Source organism: Sprattus sprattus (assembly GCF_963457725.1).
Source record: "Sprattus sprattus genome assembly, chromosome: 13".
In the NCBI taxonomy this organism is placed as follows: Eukaryota; Metazoa; Chordata; class Actinopteri; order Clupeiformes; family Clupeidae; genus Sprattus; species Sprattus sprattus.
This window is the reverse complement of record NC_137911.1, coordinates 18,019,780-18,042,409: the sequence shown is the minus strand read 5'-3', so window position 1 is coordinate 18,042,409 and position 22,630 is coordinate 18,019,780. Positions and strand designations below refer to the sequence as shown.

At 40.2% G+C, this 22,630-nt stretch overlaps 2 protein-coding genes across 2 annotated transcripts; both read left to right on the top strand.

Moving 5' to 3' along the window:
* Window positions 1–2,487: 2,487 nt before the first annotated feature.
* On the top strand, window positions 2,488–12,625 carry galcb (galactosylceramidase b; the record flags this gene model as incomplete). Its single annotated transcript, XM_080849817.1, has 17 exons — window positions 2,488–2,521; window positions 2,679–2,747; window positions 3,066–3,129; window positions 6,607–6,720; window positions 7,437–7,576; window positions 7,668–7,706; window positions 8,975–9,105; window positions 9,366–9,521; window positions 9,769–9,893; window positions 10,013–10,140; window positions 10,346–10,435; window positions 10,563–10,652; window positions 11,041–11,200; window positions 11,478–11,640; window positions 11,953–12,116; window positions 12,262–12,338; window positions 12,482–12,625. The coding sequence occupies exons 4-17, from the start codon at window positions 6,627–6,629 to the stop codon at window positions 12,623–12,625; spliced, it is 1,701 nt and encodes a 566-aa protein (XP_080705943.1). The 5' UTR covers window positions 2,488–2,521; window positions 2,679–2,747; window positions 3,066–3,129; window positions 6,607–6,626.
* Window positions 12,626–13,446: 821 nt separating this feature from the next.
* On the top strand, window positions 13,447–20,054 carry ak7b (adenylate kinase 7b; the record flags this gene model as incomplete). Its single annotated transcript, XM_080850203.1, has 18 exons — window positions 13,447–13,536; window positions 13,680–13,865; window positions 13,973–14,081; window positions 14,191–14,285; window positions 14,396–14,506; window positions 15,058–15,141; window positions 15,354–15,442; window positions 15,535–15,625; window positions 15,737–15,814; window positions 15,925–16,074; window positions 16,539–16,667; window positions 16,896–17,001; window positions 17,118–17,246; window positions 17,334–17,381; window positions 17,530–17,727; window positions 18,141–18,361; window positions 19,695–19,853; window positions 20,016–20,054. The coding sequence occupies 18 exons, from the start codon at window positions 13,447–13,449 to the stop codon at window positions 20,052–20,054; spliced, it is 2,112 nt and encodes a 703-aa protein (XP_080706329.1).
* Between the last annotated feature and the right edge of the window lie 2,576 nt (window positions 20,055–22,630).

Here is a 22,630-nt window from a genome sequence, read left to right as displayed (position 1 = left end):
GACCTGTGACCTCCCATAGCTGACCTTATAAAAAGTAATACTGTACATTGAAAGCCAATCCGTTACCCTGTCTCATTTGATAAGGAACTGATTCCCTATAGGTTGTACGTGGAATAAACCTTCGAAACCTGTTGATTCATCTCGTGGTACCTTTATCTTATCTGCAAAGTTTAGCCTCAGTCATAATTCTGTCACCTATTAGAAGGTGAACCTTGACGCTGAAAAACATCCCCAAAGCATGATGCTGCCGCCACCACCACCGTGCTTCATCGCTGGGATGGTACTGAACAGATGATGGGCGGTGCCCGCTTTCCTCCAGACAGGACTCTTAGAATTGAGGCCCAATAATTCCATCTTGGTTTTAATCAGTCCAGAGAATCTTGTTTCTCGCAGTCAGAGAGTCCTTTTTTGCAAACTCCAAGCAGGCTTTCCTGTCTTTCACTGTGGAGAGGCTTCCGTCTGGCTGCCTCAAAGCCCAGATCAGTGGTGTGTTGCAGTGATGGTTGTTATTCTGAAAGCTTCCTCCATCTCCACATATGCATCCATTTCCAATCAATGCATCCATTTCCAATCAATTGAATCAATGTCCACCCAATCAAAGTGTAGAAACATCTCAATTACGATCAAAAGAAACGTGAGGCTCAATAGCTGGGTTTCCGTCAAACTCATTTGCATCTTTTATGTTGATACATAAACACAAATACAAATACAAAAAACAAAATGTGAATCACTGTGTTTTTCCATCAGCTTTGTTATGTGAATTGAAAAAGGACACTTACCTCATTAAGGGAGGAGTTGTACACAGCTGCGGGGTCAAAATGTTAAGTTGTCTGTCAGGGCAACTTTAAGGGAAACACCTGATACATCTGTAACAAATAAAAATGTATGTGAATAAACCACTATCCATCAACCTTGGGATGAAAGTGTCTGAATACTTTCTGAATACATTGTATGTGTGTGATAGCTATTGAGTCACCAATAGCTACACCCCTAAATCATTTGTGGTACCTGCAGACACCCTGTTTGCACACCGGACCACTCACAGCAGTGGTTTCGACTGCCGGGGGGGCAACGCAGGTTGAGGGGTAACAAGAGGGTGAGGGCGAGAAACCTAAACAACCAACTAGGAATTTATATGACAGTGCTTTTACAGCCTAGTAGCCAATAACTAACCATTGTGGGCTTTACAGCCTGCTTTACTTTGTATAACATAGTAACAGTGTCAAAGTGTAAGTGCACCCTTTATGAGCTGTAAACTAAATTATATGACTGCACTGTGATGAAACACATGCTGGTGAAAATGGCCTAACACGCCAAACTGTGCTGAAGTACAATGTATTGATCACTAAGTGTAAAGTTAAAGATGTTTACATTTATGTTTCGAATATATTCTTTAAATACGTAGGAAAGATGCTTTAGTGCTTCCTTTCGGATCTCCTTTAGCATAGGGTACACTGGAGCTACCTTTGCGGAAGAAAAAAAGATAGTGCCACTGCCCCCCAATTTCTTTGCAGCAGCTGCAACAACCCAGTCTGAACCGATCTACGTGACCCACCCAGTAACATCCGACTTCACACAATTAGTAGCCAAGTATAAGTGCAGTTGGCACCTCTTAGCACCGCGGTTGTCCTTAGAATTCTCCTTCAAGAAATATTTCCTTAACCTAATGACTTTTTCCATTGAGTTCCAGGAAAAGTTGTTTATAATCTGATCACAGCCACTAACTTTAGGGACTCCAAACCAGAAGGAGGCTGTAATAGGCTACCTACCACATCTCCATTTAAGCGCTCATTTGAAGTCCTATTGTTCACAGCAGGAACAAGAGATATAAAATATAAAAGTCACATATAAATTGTCAATATAAAAGTCACATTTCGTAGCTATTCTAATTTTTTACACTATGTGGACTTGATATGCTGACCAAAGAGGATATGCACTGAACCCCAAATAAAACTATAACAAAAACATTTTATTAAACAGAACACAAGATAAGAAAGTTACAAAACACAAGTCAAAGGGCATCATTTGATAAGCTCCAGACCCTGTAGGCATAATGCTGAAATTGATTTATGAATAATGAAATTAAACTTTATTATCTCTAACATTGCATCGTCAGCCCGCGGTATTTGCCTCACTAATTATGATTTTGCCAATGCAGGGAGAGAGAACCTATGTTTCTCCCACAGAGTTATACTGGCCATGTCAGTCATATGACTTTCTGTGACTACACTCTCTTATGTCGTGCCTGAAGAACTTTGGACTTTTATTTTGACGGATCACATGTTTAGCTGCCATACTGCAGAACTCTGTGTTGTAGCTTTTTCACAATGCTGTTAGACACCTATGATCAGTGTCAATAGTTTGACGCTCAAGGGGCATCGAGATGATGCTTTCCTCATTAGTTGTAGTTCATGTGATGTTCATGTGTTTCCATTTTACTCTCGGTGACAACTACGTGCTTGATGATAAATCTGGATTAGGACGAACATTTGACGGCATCGGTGGTTTGAGTGGTGGAGGGGTAAGTTTTTGAATGAATGCTTCTGCATGAATGGGTAGCGAGGAGTGGAGTTAGCTAACTTACTTAAGTTAATTAAACGTAGATGTACGTTTCCAAAACAAGCTTAAAACAAATAATGGTGTCCACTCATGTGATGTTTTTCTTACATATCTTTTAGGCAACCTCTCGTCTCCTTGTCAATTATGCTGAGCCATATCGTAGCCAGATTCTGGACTACCTATTCAAGGTGAGGTTTGGATTTGGACTAATAGTTACCCTGCAAAGTGTTATGCATTGCATTGATATTAGTTATGCAGAATAGACGGACTGGTTGTGCTCTACGTTGAACTTGCCTCTCTAGAAAAGGGCAAAGGAAAAAGCTTTAGAAATGCTGTTGGTTGTTATTGAGGAAGTTACATTGTAAGTCATATTCTGCATAAAGAACCAATTTCACATAGGCTACTGTTGCCAATGAAACAGACTGTGAAAGTTGTAACCATGTGAGTGTGTCAAGTGCGAATGATGGCACCTGTGATGTGATAAAGTTACTGAACGTCTTTTACAGCCAAACTTTGGAGCCTCTCTTCACATTTTGAAAGTTGAAATTGGAGGCGATGCTCAGACTACAGGTAACTTAAAAACAAGAAAAAGAGACCATGTGTTCTCTACTGATTCAGAAATTATTTTTGAATAGTTGATTAAAATGTTCTTTGATAATTTATTTGATAAGACTTTTCTTGAATTGATGCATATCAAAGTATGTCTCTTTAAATTAACTTTAAAAGTTATACCATATAAATTAACTTATACCTCTCTATAAATTGGGTGTATTTTACATCATGGAACGTAACAGGTCCAAATCATCTAAGGGCCCAACTGTAAGATTACTGTCCCTACTGTATATATTCTATAGATATTTTGAATTCTGTTTTAGTATAACTGGTAGCCCGGTGTCAAAACACAATGCAATTTCTGAAAACACGACTTTTCAGAAAACCCAACATCATTCGACAAAGATTATGGAAAAGGTGGGACAATTGATTGGACAGAACCCAAGTCCCTGGCGAAAGTTCAATGTGAATTTCTGTTTCTAATTAGTGTCTCTAAAGATTCAGGCAACTTCCCTGAGATTCCCTCCCAAGAGTTTGCGATAATTGTTGAAAAACATTCACCTTATTAAAATAAATGGGGTACACAAACAAGAGGTCTGTCCCGCCTTTTCCGTAATCTTTGTGAAATCTTTGTGAAATGCTTCATTGGTAGAGCGGGTCCTTCCGAAGTCCTTCCAGGTCGGGTCCTTCAGAGGTTAGGCAAGACTCCTTTCTAGCATTCAGAGAACAAACAAGCACAGACCTAGGCAAAGTGCGGCCCCAGGGCCATTTGCTGCCCCTTGGCTGTCCCTGACCGGCCCGCGTAGGTCAATGGTAAATTAGGAATCAAACGTTTAGCGATACAAATTGATATTACTATTCATTTTTATAGTTACACTATTGAATTGTAAAGCTTGTGTGTGTGTGCCATGTGTATTGGTCGTCTGGGTACACCTTTAATACTGCAAAAACATGCTCATGTTTCGTGCTTAATTGAGTTCAGCCTATTGGTCCGGCCCTCCACAACAGCCCCACTATCTCATATGACCCCTTGGGGGAAATGAATTGCCCACACCTGGTCTAGCAGGTGTGCTTTGTTGAAAAGATCCCACCTTCAAATTTTGTGCTACTTTTCTGTAAAGGCTCTATTTCAGGGGTCTTCAACGTTTTTCAGGCCTTGGACCCCCAAACTGATGGCGAGATGAGCAGGGACCCCCTACTATGTAAATTGCATAACATTTTGTTTATAATATACTGGGCCTAGTGCCAAATAAACATAGATACCCTTTTATTGTGTATTCAATACTAAGCTATTCAAATAATACAAAGGTTAATATATTCATTAACATTTTTATTTTTTAACATTGAATTTAACCTAACATTTTTGAACAACGAATTTAACATTTTTTAACATTGATTTTAACTTAACATTAAACAACATGAAAGGTACAGGGTGGCCGTGCCACTGCCATTTATAAACATACATCTTGCAAACAACTCTGAGCCAACAATTAATAACAACTTATTAAAATAATTCACAGATATATGTTTTTATTTCATCATACGATAAAAAGGGACAGTGAATCCTCAAGCCTCTGTCGATGGCACACATCCTCCCACATTAGTGAGATGTATCTTCTTTTCAATAACTCCTGACTGACACGATCCAACGGATGACGGAGGAGGAGTCTGGCGCATGGGGTTGTGTTGACAACATAGATGTTATAGTGAGATTGACAGGTCAACAAACCAATCACACCGCCAGCAAGTTGTTCAAATTGTAGGTAGTAGCATGCTAACATTATCTAGGGGGCTCATACACCTCGCAAATCCTCTCAGACTTATTTTTCAGTTACAATTAACGTTTTTTGATCTTGTACAGAGTCTATTTCTCTTTTTTTTTTTTTTTTAAATCTAAGCAAAAAAGTGTCAAACTAACAATTTATAGGTACAAACAAGACCAGCTATGGAGTTTGGTCCGCCATCTTTTATTTTTGATCTTCGCGCTCTTTAGATTGGCTAGTGCCTGTGCTGTCGTATTTGCATGAAAGGTGCTGTGAGTGAACCATTGCCCAGCTTGAGAGAGCTCCTGTGGGTAGCTGAATGTGTCGATTGGACTGAAAGATAACGTCTTCTCGATCAATTTACACGTTCGCTAAAATATGTTGGATTTATGTTAATGTAAATTTATAGGGAATGAATACAATTCTGATTTGGAAGACATTTAAATTTGTGGGAAAAAAAATTGGTTGAATAATTATTATTTTTTTTTTTGAAATATAAAAAAGAAATTGTCTTATCAACCAAAGATTTCGCGACCCCCCTGCAGTACCTCCACGGACCCCCTGTTGAAGACCCCTGCTCTATTTCATGCGCACAGGATTGTGGTTGCTTTAAGAACGCAGAGGATACTCCAACTGCATCCTTGAAAATTCTCTGAATGAATTGTATACAACTTTACACATCTCTTCAACCTGACTCTTATTTTGTTCAACAGGATAGCCTATGCGACTTTGAGCCTGTAAAAAAAATATTAGATTTTTTAATTAAGATCGATTTATCTCCTGTACATTCTTGATTTGTTTTCAAACTAGAATGTGAAATGTCCACACATCTGTACCATCTGACAGGCTAATTATTGAATTTAATAATCTAAATACACTTAAAAAAAATGGAAAACATTTGCAACTTCAGAGCTAGGCACTGACACAAAAATGTGGAGCTCACATCTTGCTGAAATGTTAAATATTTCAGCAGTAGCGACAGTGCGACTTGTGGGAGCAGAGGAGGTTAGCTCTGATTTATAAGTATGCTACTTTTACTCATTTCCCAAATAGCATAGGCTACGTACGTTTTTATTTTTTAGAATTATTCTGGGAACAAACGGTAGTCTATTAAGTGCAGTTGATGCATCCGGTACCAGCAGAATTGAAAAATGTGAGTGAAAGCCTGTTTAGCTGACCACTGGATCAACAGGAGAGAGTGGGCGTGGAGGTAGCCTATTCATTTGTGTAACACAAGACTATTGGTGACTGTATAGACTGTACATACACTCATTTTTGGGATACACCAGAGGCAGGGAAATAACCTGATAAGTAAAATGCAAGAGCAGAAGTGACAAGTGGATTACACAAATTGGGAATGCTTAAGACATGGGAGGTTGTAAGCTAAGAGGTGCAATCAAAAAGTTCTGGGACTGCGACTATAGAGAGCAAAGACCATACTTTGAGAGGCACGTTGTCCTGATGGAATATGATGACATGATGATGGACTGTCAACGGCGAGTTCTACTGTAACGATCTGAGGCGTCTGAAAACATTTGGCGCAAATGATTTGAACTGATGAGGGCCATTGTGTTTTTTGAAATTTTCGTTTTTCTGAAATGTTGGTGTGTTTTGACCCTCAGGGCCACTGTACTTATTGAATGTTTTCCCACCTTTAGTTAAAAAATGGATGAATCATTAAGGAGAGTTGTAAAGCATGCTACCATTCCCATTTCCCCCTGTCTGTGTTTAGATGGAACGGAGCCTTCTCACATGCACTATGAAAATGATGAGAACTACTTCCGGGGATATGAGTGGTGGCTGATGAGGGAGGCCAAGAAGAGGAACCCCAATATAACACTCATAGGTGTGAGAGTGACCCCAATATAACACTCATAGGTGTGAGAGTAACCCCAAATAACACCCATAGGTGTGAATGTAACCCCAATATAACACTCATAGGTGTGAGAGTAACCCCAATATAACACTCATACTGTAGGTGTGAGAGTAACCCCAAATAACACTCATAGGTGTGAATGTCTTTAAGTTCACATTTAGCTTATGTTTATGATTGTGGCTTGATTGGATTGGGTCACTCTCAGAAGTGACACAAAGTGTAATGTTAATGGTGTGCTTGTGCACTGATGCTGTGCTGTGGTACCTAGAAAGGTGCACAGAAAATGGAGGATATACCAGTTTCTTCCAATGTGTAATTTGTTAAAAAAAAACGTGACAGACAACTTGGTGCTTTAAGGGGGGGACATGTAGTTAATGGGATTGTCAAACATCAGAACTTAATTGGCACTAAAAAAAGTATATGCCCAACATCATGGCCATCATGAGATTCATGTTTTATCCCACACATGAGGGGTGTATGTCAACTTACACAATTAGTCTAATCTAAAGATTACTTTTTCCTTAACACTACCTATTTTGACTTTTCAAAGTCATTTCTCCTGAGTGGAATTCAGCCTATTGCACCTTTTGAAAGTTTTGATCAGTCAGAGTCAATCACATAACTAACTATTTTTTTTTTTTAATGTGGCAGTTGTTGTCTGATGTTAACTGATAAGTTCTCTGTAGGTTTACCATGGGCCTTTCCAGGATGGGTTGGCCATGGAAAGAACTGGCCCTATGACTTTCCTGATATTACTGCCTACTATGTAGTGTCCTGGGTCATTGGTGCAAAGCAGTATCATGACTTGGATATAGACTATATTGGGGTAAGTAAGTCATGAATTATATTTAAATTCTTTATTGTTAAGAGGTCTTGCTAAAAACATTTCTGACAATCCCTTTTCTCTTCATGAATAGATATGGAATGAAAGGAGCTTTGACGCGAAGTACATTAAGGTTAGTGGTGCTTATGCATCATATTATTGAAACAAATTGAGTGAAACAAGCTATTTACTATGAAGGGGAAAAATCAGTCACCCACATTTTGATTTTTGTTAGAGTTCTACTCGAGATATTAAAATGGATACTTTACACCGAGGTCATAAACTGTGCACAAACACCCCACACTCAAATAAATAAATAATACATTATGATGATTGGATAATGTCCCCCCCCCCCCCCACACACACATATTTAATATCTCTGGCCGGATCATAACATTGCTATACAGTTTTACACCAGTGCGTGTATCACCTTTGAGTGTGTTGTTCTGCTAAGGTCCTTCGTGACTCACTGGATAGAGTTGGCTATTCCCACGTTGGCATCATTGCGGCAGATGGTGACTGGAATATTTCTAGTGCTATGATCGCTGACCCATACCTATTTGATGCAGTAGAGGTGATTGGGTAAGTAGTTAGTAAGTAGTAGCAATATAAAAATCTCTCTTTCCATATGATTAGCTCTCCTCTGAAAATGGTGGCACGTTGGCAAACGATTCTGCTGCACACCTGCAATCTCTGCATGATTTGGTGATTAAGACAATACAAACACTATTCAATAACAACCTTGTCTTATCAGCGCATCTAAAATGTTATGAGTGGCAGAAGAGTTTAAGAAGAGGCTTACACTGGATGGATATCCAAACTCTTTTGTTTGCCTTATTCAGAAAGCTACCTGTAGGACCCAAAACAAACAAAAAACTCTTTATATAAGCAGTTAAAATGAGATTCAAAAGGTAATTTTGTTGTAAAATTCAAGAGCAAGGGGCTTATCAATCCATAAAATGTCTTATTATTTACATATCATACATATCATATTTAAAAAAATTAAATAAGATACAGGCGCAGGGCTAACTTATTTTTTTCCCCTTGTTGCGTTTTCAAACTGTGGGTGGCTGGTTTGACTATCTCCTGAAGCACATGTATAACCTCTTAGGTAGTTCACACTCATTGTATTAGAAGTTGATTTATAGATTATTTAGAACGTTTTAATAACCGAAACTTAGAACTAGTAAAGATGACAGTGCACATATATAATCAGGTTTGGTACTTGTTTTGGAGTGAAACCATTGACATTCATACCATTCTACAAACAAAACCAAGTTAGTGGACCCAAGACTCTGCACTTTAAGAACATTATATAAGCGGATTGTGTAGTTTTCACTTGTGATGGTAAACTACGCACTAAAGAATTTAATTCTTTGCTCCTCTCAATGTCACTGGTAGCTGCTACGCTACACGCTGGATAAGTATGGGCTGGATGAGGTCAAAATTATAGCCAGTGACAACCTGTGGGAGCCCATAACATCCCATGTGCTTCAGGATAAAGAGCTCAGCGATGCTGTAGATGTTATAGGGTATGGCGTTTTTGACCCTTTTCCTTTAAGCAGAGACACGTGGATGAGATGTGAAACTAAATTATATCTATTATAAATGTGGCTATAAAGGCTCTGTATCACATTACATACTCTGCCTGTGAATCAGAAATAATAATAAGGCTTGCATGCTACAAATGAATGGATGTAATTGATTTATGACTAAATGAATGTTGAATGACTACAGTGCCTGCTAAGACATGAATGGCTTTATCAGTTTTTTCCCCCCTGTGGGTTGGTAGAGCTCACTATCCTGGCACTACAACTGTGATGGACGCCTTAAAGACTGAGAAGAAGTTGTGGTCATCGGAAGACTACAGCACGTTCAATGATGAAGTGGGCGGGGGCTGCTGGGCCCGCATCCTCAACCAGAACTACGTCAACGGCAGGATGACTTCGTATGAACTTTCATGCACACTTAACAACCCATAATTAGGCAGATGTTGTGAACTTGTTTATTTATTTTTGCAAAAATACAGGAAAACCAGTGACTGTTGAGTACATTCCAACACAGCAACTTTTCCAAACCGTGAACATGCAGCATGCATCTGTTTTCCCCCCAAAGAACATGTAAGGTGTACACAGTGTGCAGAAAGATATCATGCATGTGTTTTATATTGTTTGTATCGGCTGTAATGTTCTCAGAACCATATCCTGGAACTTGGTGGCGAGTTACTACGAGAATCTGCCATTTGGACGAGATGGCCTAATGACCGCTGAGGAACCGTGGAGTGGCAACTACGTAGTGGAGTCACCTATCTGGATAACGGGTAACATGACCCTTACTGCCTCTGACAATATGGCACCTGTTCTACCTTTAGTGATTTGACTAGTAGTTGATATTTCAGAGATGGTCATATGAAGAGCTAATCGGTATTTGGTGTTATAGCTCACACCACCCAGTTCACCCAGCCGGGCTGGACCTACCTGCAGACTGTCGGCCATCTCAAGAACGGAGGAAGTTATGTGGCTCTGACTGACCGCAATGGCAATCTCACAGTTGTCATAGAAACCATGGTATCGTTGTCTCTTTTTTTCCCCTGATTTTCTGAGTTGGAATTTACCATGTCCTCTTTTAAGAGTTATTGCACATCATCATATCAATTGCTACTACTTTTGTATCATGTTTTTTTTCTGTTGTTTAAATATGATAATAAACCATAAAACTCTTACACTGAAAGTCCTTTGTGTATTCAGTGCATTTTTTGTTGCTGTTCTGCAGACTCATGATCACTCTGTTTGCATAAGACCTCCGCTTGTCCCCTTTGAGGTCACACCTCAGAAAGTCACATTCTACCTGAAGGGATCCTTTGTGAGTTTTCAGATTTCAAATCTCTTACTAGTTAATGTGTGACCACTTAAAAATGATTGGAAATGTTTTTCTAATACTCTGCCTCTGACAATCCTTGTCACATTCAACTTTACCTTCAACCCTGCAGGCTTCCATATCACAGCTTCAATTGTGGAAGTCTCGGTTTGATTTCAAAACCAAAAAGCCTGTTTTCTTCCAGAAGTTGGACCCAGTAAAGGTACTTTTTGCAGATACTGTGTACTGTGCTTAAGTGTTGAGTTCACTACATACTGATGGAGGCACACAGATTGATAGAATGGCCTTAAGTGTCATGCTCCAGCATAACAGCAGGCTACCAAAATGTTTATGTGATAATGATTCAAAAGTTTTTTGTAATGGCAGACTGCAAGGTGATTGGTTCAGATTTTTGTTTTGTTTGCAAAATAAGGAGCGGCTGTACCAGAACTTAGAATGGGGTTGTGGCTGTGGGAGAACTTTTGTGTTACGGAGTGACAGAGTATTGAGGAGAGGGCCTGAAATTACCTTACCTTACTGTTACTTTATCTAACAGCCTTCTTTCAAAGTATCACATGCTGTATATCTAGTTGATCATTCATTTTCCACAGATTTCTGATGGGTCGTTCACCCTCAGTCTGGATGTTGATGAAGTCTATACTATATCCACCATAACTACTGCTCAGAAAGGGGCTTATCCCGATCCACCCCCCTCTGCACCTTTCCCCAAGCTATATAAGGATGACTTCAATGTCCGTAAGTCTGCTTCAAGTGGCACACTTGGAATTAAGCACGTTTTAATATTGACAAAAAATTAGATTTAGTATTATGCATGATATTGATGTTAGGCCAAGAAATAATATGCAAAAATGATGTAAGAATAAAGTGTATTGAAAAAACAAATACATGGTATCCATTCATTGCAATACATATTACAGGTCTGACCACATCTACAGGAAAGAGTTGTGTAAGATGCAGCCTTTATCCGCTTGTATAACGTACAGATTGACAATCACCTCTTCTCTTCAAGGAAACCCTTCATTCACAGAGGCCCCAGACTTTGCCGATCAGACTGGAGTGTTTGAGTACTTCATCAATCTCACAGACCCTGGCCCACATGTTTTCACCCTGCGTCAGGTGGTCACCCAGCGACCGGTTACCTGGGTAGCAGATGCTGATCAGACCATTAGCGTCATTGGGGATTACTCATGGTACTTCTGCTTTTCACATCACACAAGCCGTTGCAAAATGCTATTTTGAATGTTTTGTGGAGGGCAATACTGTATGTAATCTGTAAATGTGTGGCAAAGGGACAGACACCAACCACTCCACCCTGTCTTAACCCCTAAGGGCAGGAGAGTTGGCACATACCCAGCCACTGTGGCATCCTTCGTCACAATAAGACAATATCATTTTGATGTTAATGATTTACTCATCCATTATCTGAATGGATATAAAGGTTTTGATGGTTTAAGTTCCATGTCTATCTGTCTGTCTTTTTTTTTTTTTTTTACCTCTTCCAGGCAGAATATTACAGTCACCTGTGACGTCTTCATTGAATCTGCCAAAACTGGGGGGGTGTTCATCGCTGCCAGAGTGGATAAAGGTGGTAGTGATGTCAGACGCTCCAAGGGGATATTCTTTTGGGTTTTTGCTGATGGCACGTACAAAGTCACCAGTGACATACGTAAGGCTTTTTGTTCGTAACTTCTTATCAAAAGTTGTAGTTGCTGCTGCTGGTGTTAAGAGTCATAATCTCCATCGTCATCTAATTTATGTGTGCACATGTGACCTACCTGCAGACTGATAAGGTGTGACTATTCTTTCAACAGAGGGAGAAATTGTTCTTGATAAGGGTAAATCAGGAACATCATCTGATATTTGGTACACGCTATCCATTACTATCAAGGTTTGTTCACCATTATTTTAGTCCTATCTCATTACAACAGCTATAGACTTCACCTGTGGTTGTAATTATAATAACTACAATCACTACATTTCCATAGGCTTCAGCTGGTTGTATTAATAGATGTTTTGCACTTCCGTTTCCAGGGTGACAGCTCCTCAGGGATGCTGAATGGATCTCCGCTTTGGAAGAGTGGGATGGTGTCAGTCCCAAAAAATGGATGGGCAGCCGTTGGGACCAGCTCCTTTGAGCTTGCACAGTTTGATAATTTCTCAATAGAGGCAGAGTGATTCGACTTTATGTTTTCTGTGGCCTTTTGTGATGGTCACCTTGCCATTGATCACTTGCATCAATGCAGATTCTCTGAAAACTGTTCATTTGAGCCATGCAACAATGTGCAAGTTATGAATTACATACGCAGTCACAACAATAGCAGAATGGTTTCCACTTGTTTATGCATCACCCAAGTAATGATTCCAATTGGGATATAAGATGTTTGCACTTTGAATCAATTCATGCCTTTTAATCCAACACTGGAAGCTTGCTTTTTTCTTTTTTTTTAAACAGAAATATGCATTTGCAAAAAGTAACTTTTTATAGCTCTTCATGTGTTTTGAAATGCCTTAATGTTTACCAAAGCGTGATGTCCAAGGAAAAGCTTGAAGGGTACAATGCACATTCTTACTTTTGATAACTACTGTGAAAATGTCAATTTGTCTATGTGTCTTAATTTAAATAAACATGATTTTTGTTCCAGTTTGTTGCCAGTATTTCAGTTTGTACACAACAGTTTGTGTATAGGCATATACATTTAGTTTTTCCAATTACCATTTGGCATTTGGATGAATCCTTGGTTATATTTTACATGGTGATGACAAGGGAGGTCAAAATATAGGCAAAATATGTAATGAGTTGAAGTTCTCTGTTGTTTCAAAAATAGATTGTAGAAATATGTTTTCACCAGCCGCCAAACATTCTGATTTGGTCTATTGTTTCAAAAATAGATTTAGAAATATGTTTTCACCAGCCACCATCTGTTGAGCGTTGCATTATGCTTGGATGTCGCTTGTACATGTTCCCTGGCGTCGTCATAACAACCACTGTCAACAATATGGCTCATGAGGACATCCACAGGATGCAACGCTCAAAACGAGTTTTTATCAATAATGTTGACACTTACGCATCAAAGTATATTGGAAAGGTAAGGCATCTTTTTAACGCTGAATGCTGTATTTGGGAAAACAACGATGAAATTAAATATACCGTAGCTGAAGAAGGAAGACTAGGGCTAAGACTTGGTAGCTAATAGCTCATGCTAATCCCTCTCTCCATATCGATACATAGTTTTTGTCGGCAAGCGTTATTGGATCGTCTCTTGAGGATTCGACAGATTATGACTTTGAAGAAGAAGACTTGATTCCAGAAAGCCTTGGTCAGAAAAAAGCCAAACCTGGAGGGTATCAAATAGTCGGGACCATTAGAGACCAGTCAGACAGCAAAAAGTGCATGTACACCTCAGAGGAATATCACGTGAGTAATTTACAGGACCTAATGATTTGTAAGGGTCAATCTATTATGAATCTTTAAACAGTAATCATTGACATGCAAAAAAACTGACATTCCCAGTATCCTTTCAGCAATTAGATCGCAATAAACTCCTGGAGCGGATGCTGGAGTGTGATGTCATCATATATAACATCACTGAATATGCAGATCAGATTGAAGAGGCTTCATGGGCAGTCACAGGTATTGACCCTGTCTGGTATTAATGAACACGATCTTTCTGAACGGTATCATGCCTTTGATGGAGCTACCGAACAAGTGTGTGTGATGTGATTGATTCATTCTTTTAAAGCCCTACACCAGAAGATGGACACGTTCTTCAGCCCAAAGACATTCATCCTTGTATCAACAGTCATGACATGGGCCCTGAGCAAGCCGGTCGATGTTGTGTGTGCTAAGTCTTTATCCTTCCTTGTTTTTATCCACATAGTGACAAAAACTACTTACAGCAAGGGTAACAGATACACACATTAATGTTTTGATCTTTCCCATTGTAGTCGGATCTGGCCATTCCTTTCACAGATGAGGATTATAGAAGACGAAGACCACACCCCAGTTTCAAACAGCACATCAATGCTGAGAAACTTGTGGTCAAATTGGGAAAAACTGTACGTCAAAACCATGCTTACATGTAGTTTGTGAAAATGACTAATTACTTTGTTTCTCCAGCAAACATGGTAGAGATTTAATTATTGTTAATTTCTACAGATAAATATTAATATATTTGCTACTGGACAATTGAAACATGAAATATGATCTTGCTTGTTGATTGTTTACTTGCCAAAACCCAGATGACCAAAATAAAAAAATAAAAATGTATTTGATCTTGCTCGTGTAAGTTCATTGATAGCCACCACATCCTCAATTCTAGTGACCACATTACATTTGTAATGAGTCTGCATTTCACAAGTGATTGTACATCACAACAGTATTCCTCCCTTTACTTTACTTTACTGTTTTTGGGAAATTTTTACCATATTTTAAGACGTTTTATACCACTAGGCCTTGGTAAATGGTGGGTTAGGGTTAGGGTGATTAGTAAAATACATGAATCTTACTAAATAGCCAATACACTCTATAGGTCAGTGTCTTGGGATGAAAACATTAAAGCTTTATATTGATCAATGCTCTGTATCAGTTTCTATTTGTTTCCCCTCAGAAAAGGTCACAGTTCAGCACGTATGTTCTGGCATCAGGACTTCAGTATGGAATGGGGGAGCAGGTCTTTCACTTCTTTTTCAAAGTAAGTCAGAACACCATGCAAAACCTCTTTCACTTATTTTTATGTGCAGTCTTAAAGGCTCAGGGTTTGTGATAGTGTGCGTAAAAAGGAAGCATAACAGTAATGTAACTGCGTGACAAAGTATGTCATGACTTACAGGTGATACAGTGGTAAATTCCAATGGAGTGAAATGTGATAACATCAGCTGTGATTCTTATTCATATTCCCAATAGGCATCTTGGCTGGGAGAGATTTCCAAAGTTCCTATCTTTGGAGAAGAATCCAGTGTTCTCCCAACCATACACATCAATGATTTGGCCAGGTTTGCTTGTGTTTTTTTTAATTCTTTTTTTTTTAGTTTTACAGTTCATTGTCTGTACTGTGTTTAATCTTCTGTGTTATTCCGGTTTACAGCGTGATCCTTAACCTTATGGATCAAAAGCCAAAGCAACAATATATAGTTGCCGTGGACGACTCAAAGAATACCACTGAGGACATAGTGAAGGTGAGGCACTGTTTAATTGTTAAATGTCTAGGACGATTTTTTTAGAAACTATTCCTTGCACATTAACATTGTACGTACAGTAACACTATATGACGTTTTGTGTTTTACCAGACAATATCGTTTGCACTTGGACCAGGAAAAACTGCAGTGGTTCCAGCAGAGGAGGCTTTTCTCGCTCAAGAACTCACAGTAAGTCTGAATGTGTGACATTTGTGTCACAGGAATATACTGTCATTTCAAGTTTGAAGTAGATCTCTGAAATGTGCATATTCATCATTTCTCATAATGCCTGTCCTCAGCAAACCGATATCGATTCGCTGTCAGTGAATCTACGCTGTGAGGGGGCCTTTATCAAGGAAAAACTTAACATCCACTGGGTGTCTGAAGCTGGCTTGATTGAAAACATTGAGCATGTCGTGGAGGAGTACAAACAGACCAGGGGGCTTCTGGTCAGTCATGTCTTTCATACAGTACCTGTCAGATGCTCTTTTCATTGACATGTTCTACTAAAAGCACTGGTACTGGCTGTGTAGTGAAAGGCCACACTTTAGAAAAGGGGTGTGTTGAAATATTGTGTTGTCACTTGTCATACAACGTTGTATTGTTCTCTCTGTTGATTGAGTTGATGCTGTTCTTCTGTTGCTCGTTTCTCCTGTGGTCTAATATGAAATGCATTTGGGTCTTCTACAGGTGTGGTTTTGTACTCAACACACTAGTTAATTTGTTTCTGTATCATCTTTATAATCCACTTCTGATAGTTTTTTTTCTCTATGTATCAGGAGTCATAAATTGGTGGCTAAAAACAGCAAATGAACATCTTTAATTTTCCAAGCGAAACTTAAGCACATTGTTTGGAGAAGTGTCATTCTTCTATAAAGCAGTCCGTGTGAGAGCCTATATCCTCTACCCTCAGCCCATCCGTATATGCGTGCTGGGTCCGCCCGCTGTGGGAAAGAGCACCATCGCTCAGAAGATCTGCAAACACTTCAAGCTGCATCATGTCAGGCTCATAGACACCATCAGTGAGACCATCGCTCACCTGGTCAGTCTGGACAGACTCGTGCTCACATAACTATTGTATTATTCAAACCTTCTTCAGTGTCATTCAGGTCAATGTCTACTTTGCCTTAATGTACACTACATCTTTATTCTACCGCAGTTACCTCTCTCTCTCTCTCTCTCTCTTTCTCTCTGTCTATGTCTGTATGAATAAAAACAAATCAAATTATGTTGTGAATAAATGCCAATCTACATGGTGTGTGTTGTTCAGGAGTCACTCAGTCGCTTGGAAAATGCAGATGATGAAGGTGGTGACATGACGAGCGGAGCTCAAGAACAGCTGGAGACACTGAAGGAGAACATGGAACAGAATGGAGGTACTGTTACTGCTTTCACTTTTGGACAACAACCAGAGGTTGGAATCACTTTGGACCTGTGTTTGTTTATCAGCTCTATGTTCCAATATGCTTTTTGCTTTTTCTTTTTTTTCTAGGCCGGTTAGATGACCAGTATGTTATTCAAATCATCAGGGACAAGCTGAAATCTAAGCCATGTCAGAACCAAGGGTTTGTGTTAGATGGCTACCCAAAGACCTATGATCAAGCTAAGGAGTTGTTTAATGGTAAGATAGGTAAGATCGGTAAGATTAACATCCCAGATACTGTAGAAACCTAACCACTGTTTTTTTTTTTTTTTTTTACTTCTTTAGCTGACGATGATGAGGGTGAGGGCATGAAGAACAGAAAGATAATCCCAGGTTGGTCAGCTGCTCACATGGTACATTTACTTTAAATTAATTCGGCCCACCTTCTGCGACTGGTCTAGTTCTTATGAAGCAAGTGTTTTGAGGTGTTTTCTGTTTTTGTTTTGCATGTGTTTTTCTTATCTTTCTGTGTTTGTTGTAGAGGTTATCTTCTCTCTGGATGCCACGGATGCGTTCCTTAAGGGTCGTGTGCTCCACCTTCCTGAGAAGGAGGTGGAGGGAAGCACGTACACCCAGGAACGGTTCCCCCACCGCCTGGCCAACTACAGGGACAACAACACGGAGGACGAGACAGTGCTGAACTACTTTGACGAGCTCAATATTCAGCCAGAGCACATTGGTATTTTTAAAGATTATTTTAATTTACTTTTTATATACCACCTCTTGAGTGTCAAAAAACAAAACAATCAATCAATGTGATTGGCCACCCCCTCCAGTCAGTCCCCTTGGTCATATTGATTACATTGGCAATAGCGGACCTTCGCTGCAAACCTGAATATCTCCCAGACTCATAATGCTTAGCGCCATCTCCCATTTTAAGTCCGCATCATTTCTGTTTATTGTTTGTCTGAAAGCAAATTGTACCAGAAATGTGTCCCATATTGAACCTCGTCAGCCTCAGGCGGTCATGACATGGAGAGCAATGTACATAAACCCACACTACAAACTACAAAACTACAAACTACATTTCCCAACTTTTAATGAGATAAAATGTTATGGTTTCATGAGGGATGTGTTGTGGCTGGTCTGCAGAGATTTCTAGCGTTGATGACATAGACTACCTGGTAGTGATGGAGAAGATTGTCAGACGAGTGGGTCTGTCCAAGAACTACGGCCCCACTACCAAGGAGCTGCAGGAGGCAGAGAGGACGCGCACCGAGGCCAGGCTGAAGAAGGAGGCCGAGAAGAAGGCCGAGATGGAGAGGCTGGAGGCCGAGGAGGCGGAACAGAGAGAGGCGCGCTGGGAGGAGTGGGTAAGCAGAGTGGAGGTGGAGTCTAACGTGGGGGCAAAGTAGCCAATAACTGAAGCAAGACACAACCACGAAATCCAAAAATGGCGGGAGTTTTTGAGGAGAGGTTATGCAATTTAGCAAGACATTTTAAGCATCTGTATGATGCTACACCGTCATGTACAACGCTGACCTCCACTGTCAACATGTTTGTTGTTCTCATAAACATTTGACTCTGATCTGACCTCTAGTGGATGCATTGCGTAACATCCATGCCAACGTAAATGACTCATTAAAGTATGTGGGCAGTGACAGTTACATTGTTTGAAAGGGACATATTTATTTTCCAACACAAAGGGAGCATAAATAAGCCTTTAGTGTGTTCCTGTGGCTTAAAGGTAGAGAATTCAGTGAAATGTTCCTCATGTTCCTCCAGCTGTCCATCCAGTGTTAGTACTCAAACATGACTACAGTTGCACAGTTGTGAGCCATACATTCCAGTCAGTCAACATGTTGCTTTACAAGCACAGAAAGGAGGAGGGTTATTTGATTGGCTGTTGAGCTGAAACATAGATGACCTTTTGCCAGAATCAAGATTTAAACCTTTAAAGTGAGGCCAGGTCCATGAATGAAAGCATAGGTTTTAACAAGGGTACACATATACTAATGCCATTTTTACCATACATGCACTGTAAGTGGCATTAAATGTTTGCAGCAACAACACATATAGTTGAATAACAAATAACATGAGACATGTAGTAAAGGTAAAACATTGTATCTTCCCAATGTCATTAAAAGGTAGCTACTGTTATGTTAGCCCTGATTATTACTCAAATATAGCTAATACCCCAGTGTGTCTGTATCAGTGGTTTTACTCAAACATTTACACATTTTGATTGGTTTGATGAGGCAAATCTTAGTTGATAGGTTTTTTGGTGTTGGTGTTGTTGTTGTTGTTGTCGTCATTGAAATCAGGGTCACTCTGATTGAGAATCATTGAAACGTACTTCTAAAATGTCTCAATGGTGGGTCCAGGAGCATTTGTGGGGCCAGAGCCAAATAAGTACAAAGCATCCTGGTAGAAGGGACGACTTGTGACCAGACATCCCAGAACTATGTTAAGTGAAGAGCTAATGTTTTTTTGTGGGTGTCTGTGCATGTTTGGTTGTGCTTGTGTGTGTGTGTGTGTGTGTGTGTGTGTGTGTGTGTGTGTGTGTGTGTGTGTGTGTGTGTGTGTGTGTTTGTGTTTATACGTGTGTGTGAGTGTGTGTGTGCTTATACGTGTGTGTCTTTGTGAGTGTGTGTATGTGTGTGCATGCATGTGTGTGCATACATGTGTGTCTGTGTGAGTGTACAGAGCAGACAGCTTGAGGAGGTGAAGCGTCAGGAGAATGAGCTACTGGAGGAGCAGTCGCTGCCTCTGAGGAGCTACCTGGCACAGCACGTCATGCCCACGCTCACCCAGGGCCTCATAGAGTGCTGCGGCACACGGCCTGCCGACCCCATAGACTTCCTGGTAAAGAAGCTGCGCTCACACATGGACAGTAGCTGTAGCAGTAATACTAAATCTAATACTAGATTTATCAGTGGTTTCCCTGCAAACTTGTACGTTCACGGTCTTGAGAGAAGTTGCCAGTAGTATTGTGTCTTCTCATATTGTGAATATGTTTGCTTTCAGGCGGAGTATCTCTTAAAAAACAACCCTGATGTTGAATAAAAGGACTTCAATGGACTATACAATCATCAACTACTGCATTTTAATGGAAGACGTGACACAAAATAGGATTACGTAAAGTATTTTGAAGGCTGTTTGGTCACCAGACGCATGCATTAGGAGAAATGTAAAGTAAAGCTGAATTAAATCTTTATTCTTCATTACTTGTGTCTATAAATGCCTACTCATTGGGCTCTTTCCTTTTTTGTTTATTTTGAGTTGAGAAAATGCCTATTTCTGCCACTAGGAGGCTATTTTTTACATTTCATTTACACACAATATACTGTATGTTTTGAATGATTATTAATTTGTGGTGGTCTCTTTCTTTTGTATAGAGAGAGAGAGAGAGAGCTAGAGCAGGGACAGGGTTGTGTGTATCCTATTGATCTCTGGTGAAAAATGTTTTGACACAGCCACAGAAAATATGAAGTGCTTTGGAAAGACTTCATTTGAAAGAATTATCCCTTGTCTGAATATCACTCAGTCCTCCTTAGGCAAACATACAAATCGTATAGTTAATATGAAAGTGATATTACCCCAAAAAAGAAAACTTAAGTGACTGTCTACCTGTGGCTCAACTAGTGAAGCAAGGTCCTACCAGCGTTGAGGTCATGGGTTCAAGCTGAGGGAGTTCCCATGGACTGTTTTGGCCATTACAGAAATGTGAGACGGCTGAGAAGGTTTAGGTTCTGTTGAGGAGATCCACCCATTTCCACCTGTTCAGCACTTCTTATCTGCAATTTCACTTTCAAACAGTAGATGGCAATCTCAGCAAGGGTATGGCATCCAAGTTTAAACGGTTCTAAAAAAAAATATTTGAGAGCTCAGCAAGCATCATTTATTAATATCAGGTATCACTTCCCCCCCATTCTTTGGAGGTACAAATAAACTGTAAATAACCTTTCCTTTAAAGTTTATGAACAGTGACCTCAGCATTGACTGTGAATATATTGCAATGTGATTGGGAAAGCTCTACAGCGCTTACAGTCAGTTATAAACTGTCACATCTTGAAACAATGCCATACACACACTTCTCACTCTACACAAACCAGCACTTCAGTCACCAGCGAAAGGCTGCCCCAGCACCTCACTCGCATTCAGACAGAAAATGTGTTTTGTTGCTTAGGAACAGTTTTCCTTCTGTCTCTGTAGGGGGGCTTCTTGTGAATATCATTATGGCCTCCTCAATTGGCGAAGAAGCCACGTTTTTTTCTGTCTTTTCTTTTCTGCCAATATTTGTTGTCAGATCCACTTGCTTGCAGCCCTTGAAAATGCTTTGAATTGGTGAAAAGACTGATCTTGTCCTTTATGTATGACCATTATATTAGTATCTGACTGTAAAAAGAGTATGTGCATAGACTAACAATATATATTCAAAATGTATCACTTTTGCTCAGAGGTAGAATTTTAGCCCTGTTGAAAAAAAAGATGTAGGCCTAGAAATACCTGCAAATGCAGTATCAGTAGTAATGTACTATAGTGGGTATCAGTACATCAACACAATGATTTAAACTCAGCTGATATAAACACCTTAGAAAAGTGATCATTCATATCCCAGTAGAACCTCAGAAACAGCATCAAATCAAATTGACTTCCCTTGTAGATTTGGACACTTGCTGTGGATGTCCCCTGACATAACACTGCGCTGCTTCATATGCCGCCGATACGTTAGAGGGTTCAAAGCCACGGAGCAGATGAGGAATTAGGACGGGAGGGTTGTGCTGCCACGTGCTCCAAGGAAGATGACACACAAACACACACACACACGCAACCACCCCCTCCCCCCACAAACACCAACATTCATGCAACTCACACACATAGAAGTACCCCCTCACACACACACACACACACACACACACACACTCCAGCATGTGAGAGGAGAGGAGAGGAGGGAAGGGGAGCCCCAGAGGACACGGCGAGGAGCGGAACGGCCCCCGTGGCGGCCCAGCCTCACGAGTGATTGTGCGCCGGATCGTGTTGACAGGGGGAAGAGAGGCGAGCGAGCCACACGTCCAGCAGGAGACCGGAGAGCCGGGGACGGAAATTCATCAAAACGGGGGAACACCTCCAAGAAGTGTGTGTGTGTGTGTGTGTGTGTGTCAGACGGCGCACGCTGTTCGCTCTTCTTACCGTGTCCCTTCTGAAAGTCAGAGAGATTTTTCTCCCTTTTTTGGGGGGAGAGAGCTGGGGGTTTGATTGATGATAGTGTGGATTAGGGTCAGTTAAAAGATTCCTCATTATTAATGATTTGGGCTGTCATCTCTAATTATTAACCATGATAAATCTCACTCTGACCTCCGGCTGACACCGCTGCTCATAAACGCAACTCATCATTTGCTCAGCACCACAGCCAGACTGAGAACACAAGAGAAACACAATTAAAGATTCAAATAAAAAGAACGATGATTTACAGCAACACCACACAGCATTCGTATCAGCATCCCCGGATCACACACTCACTTGATCTCTCACTCACTTAATCACTTTTTCACTGACTCATTCATTCACTTACTCTCACTCGCTCACTCAGACAATCACTTGCTCCCTCACAACCACTCACACAACCACTCAAGTACACA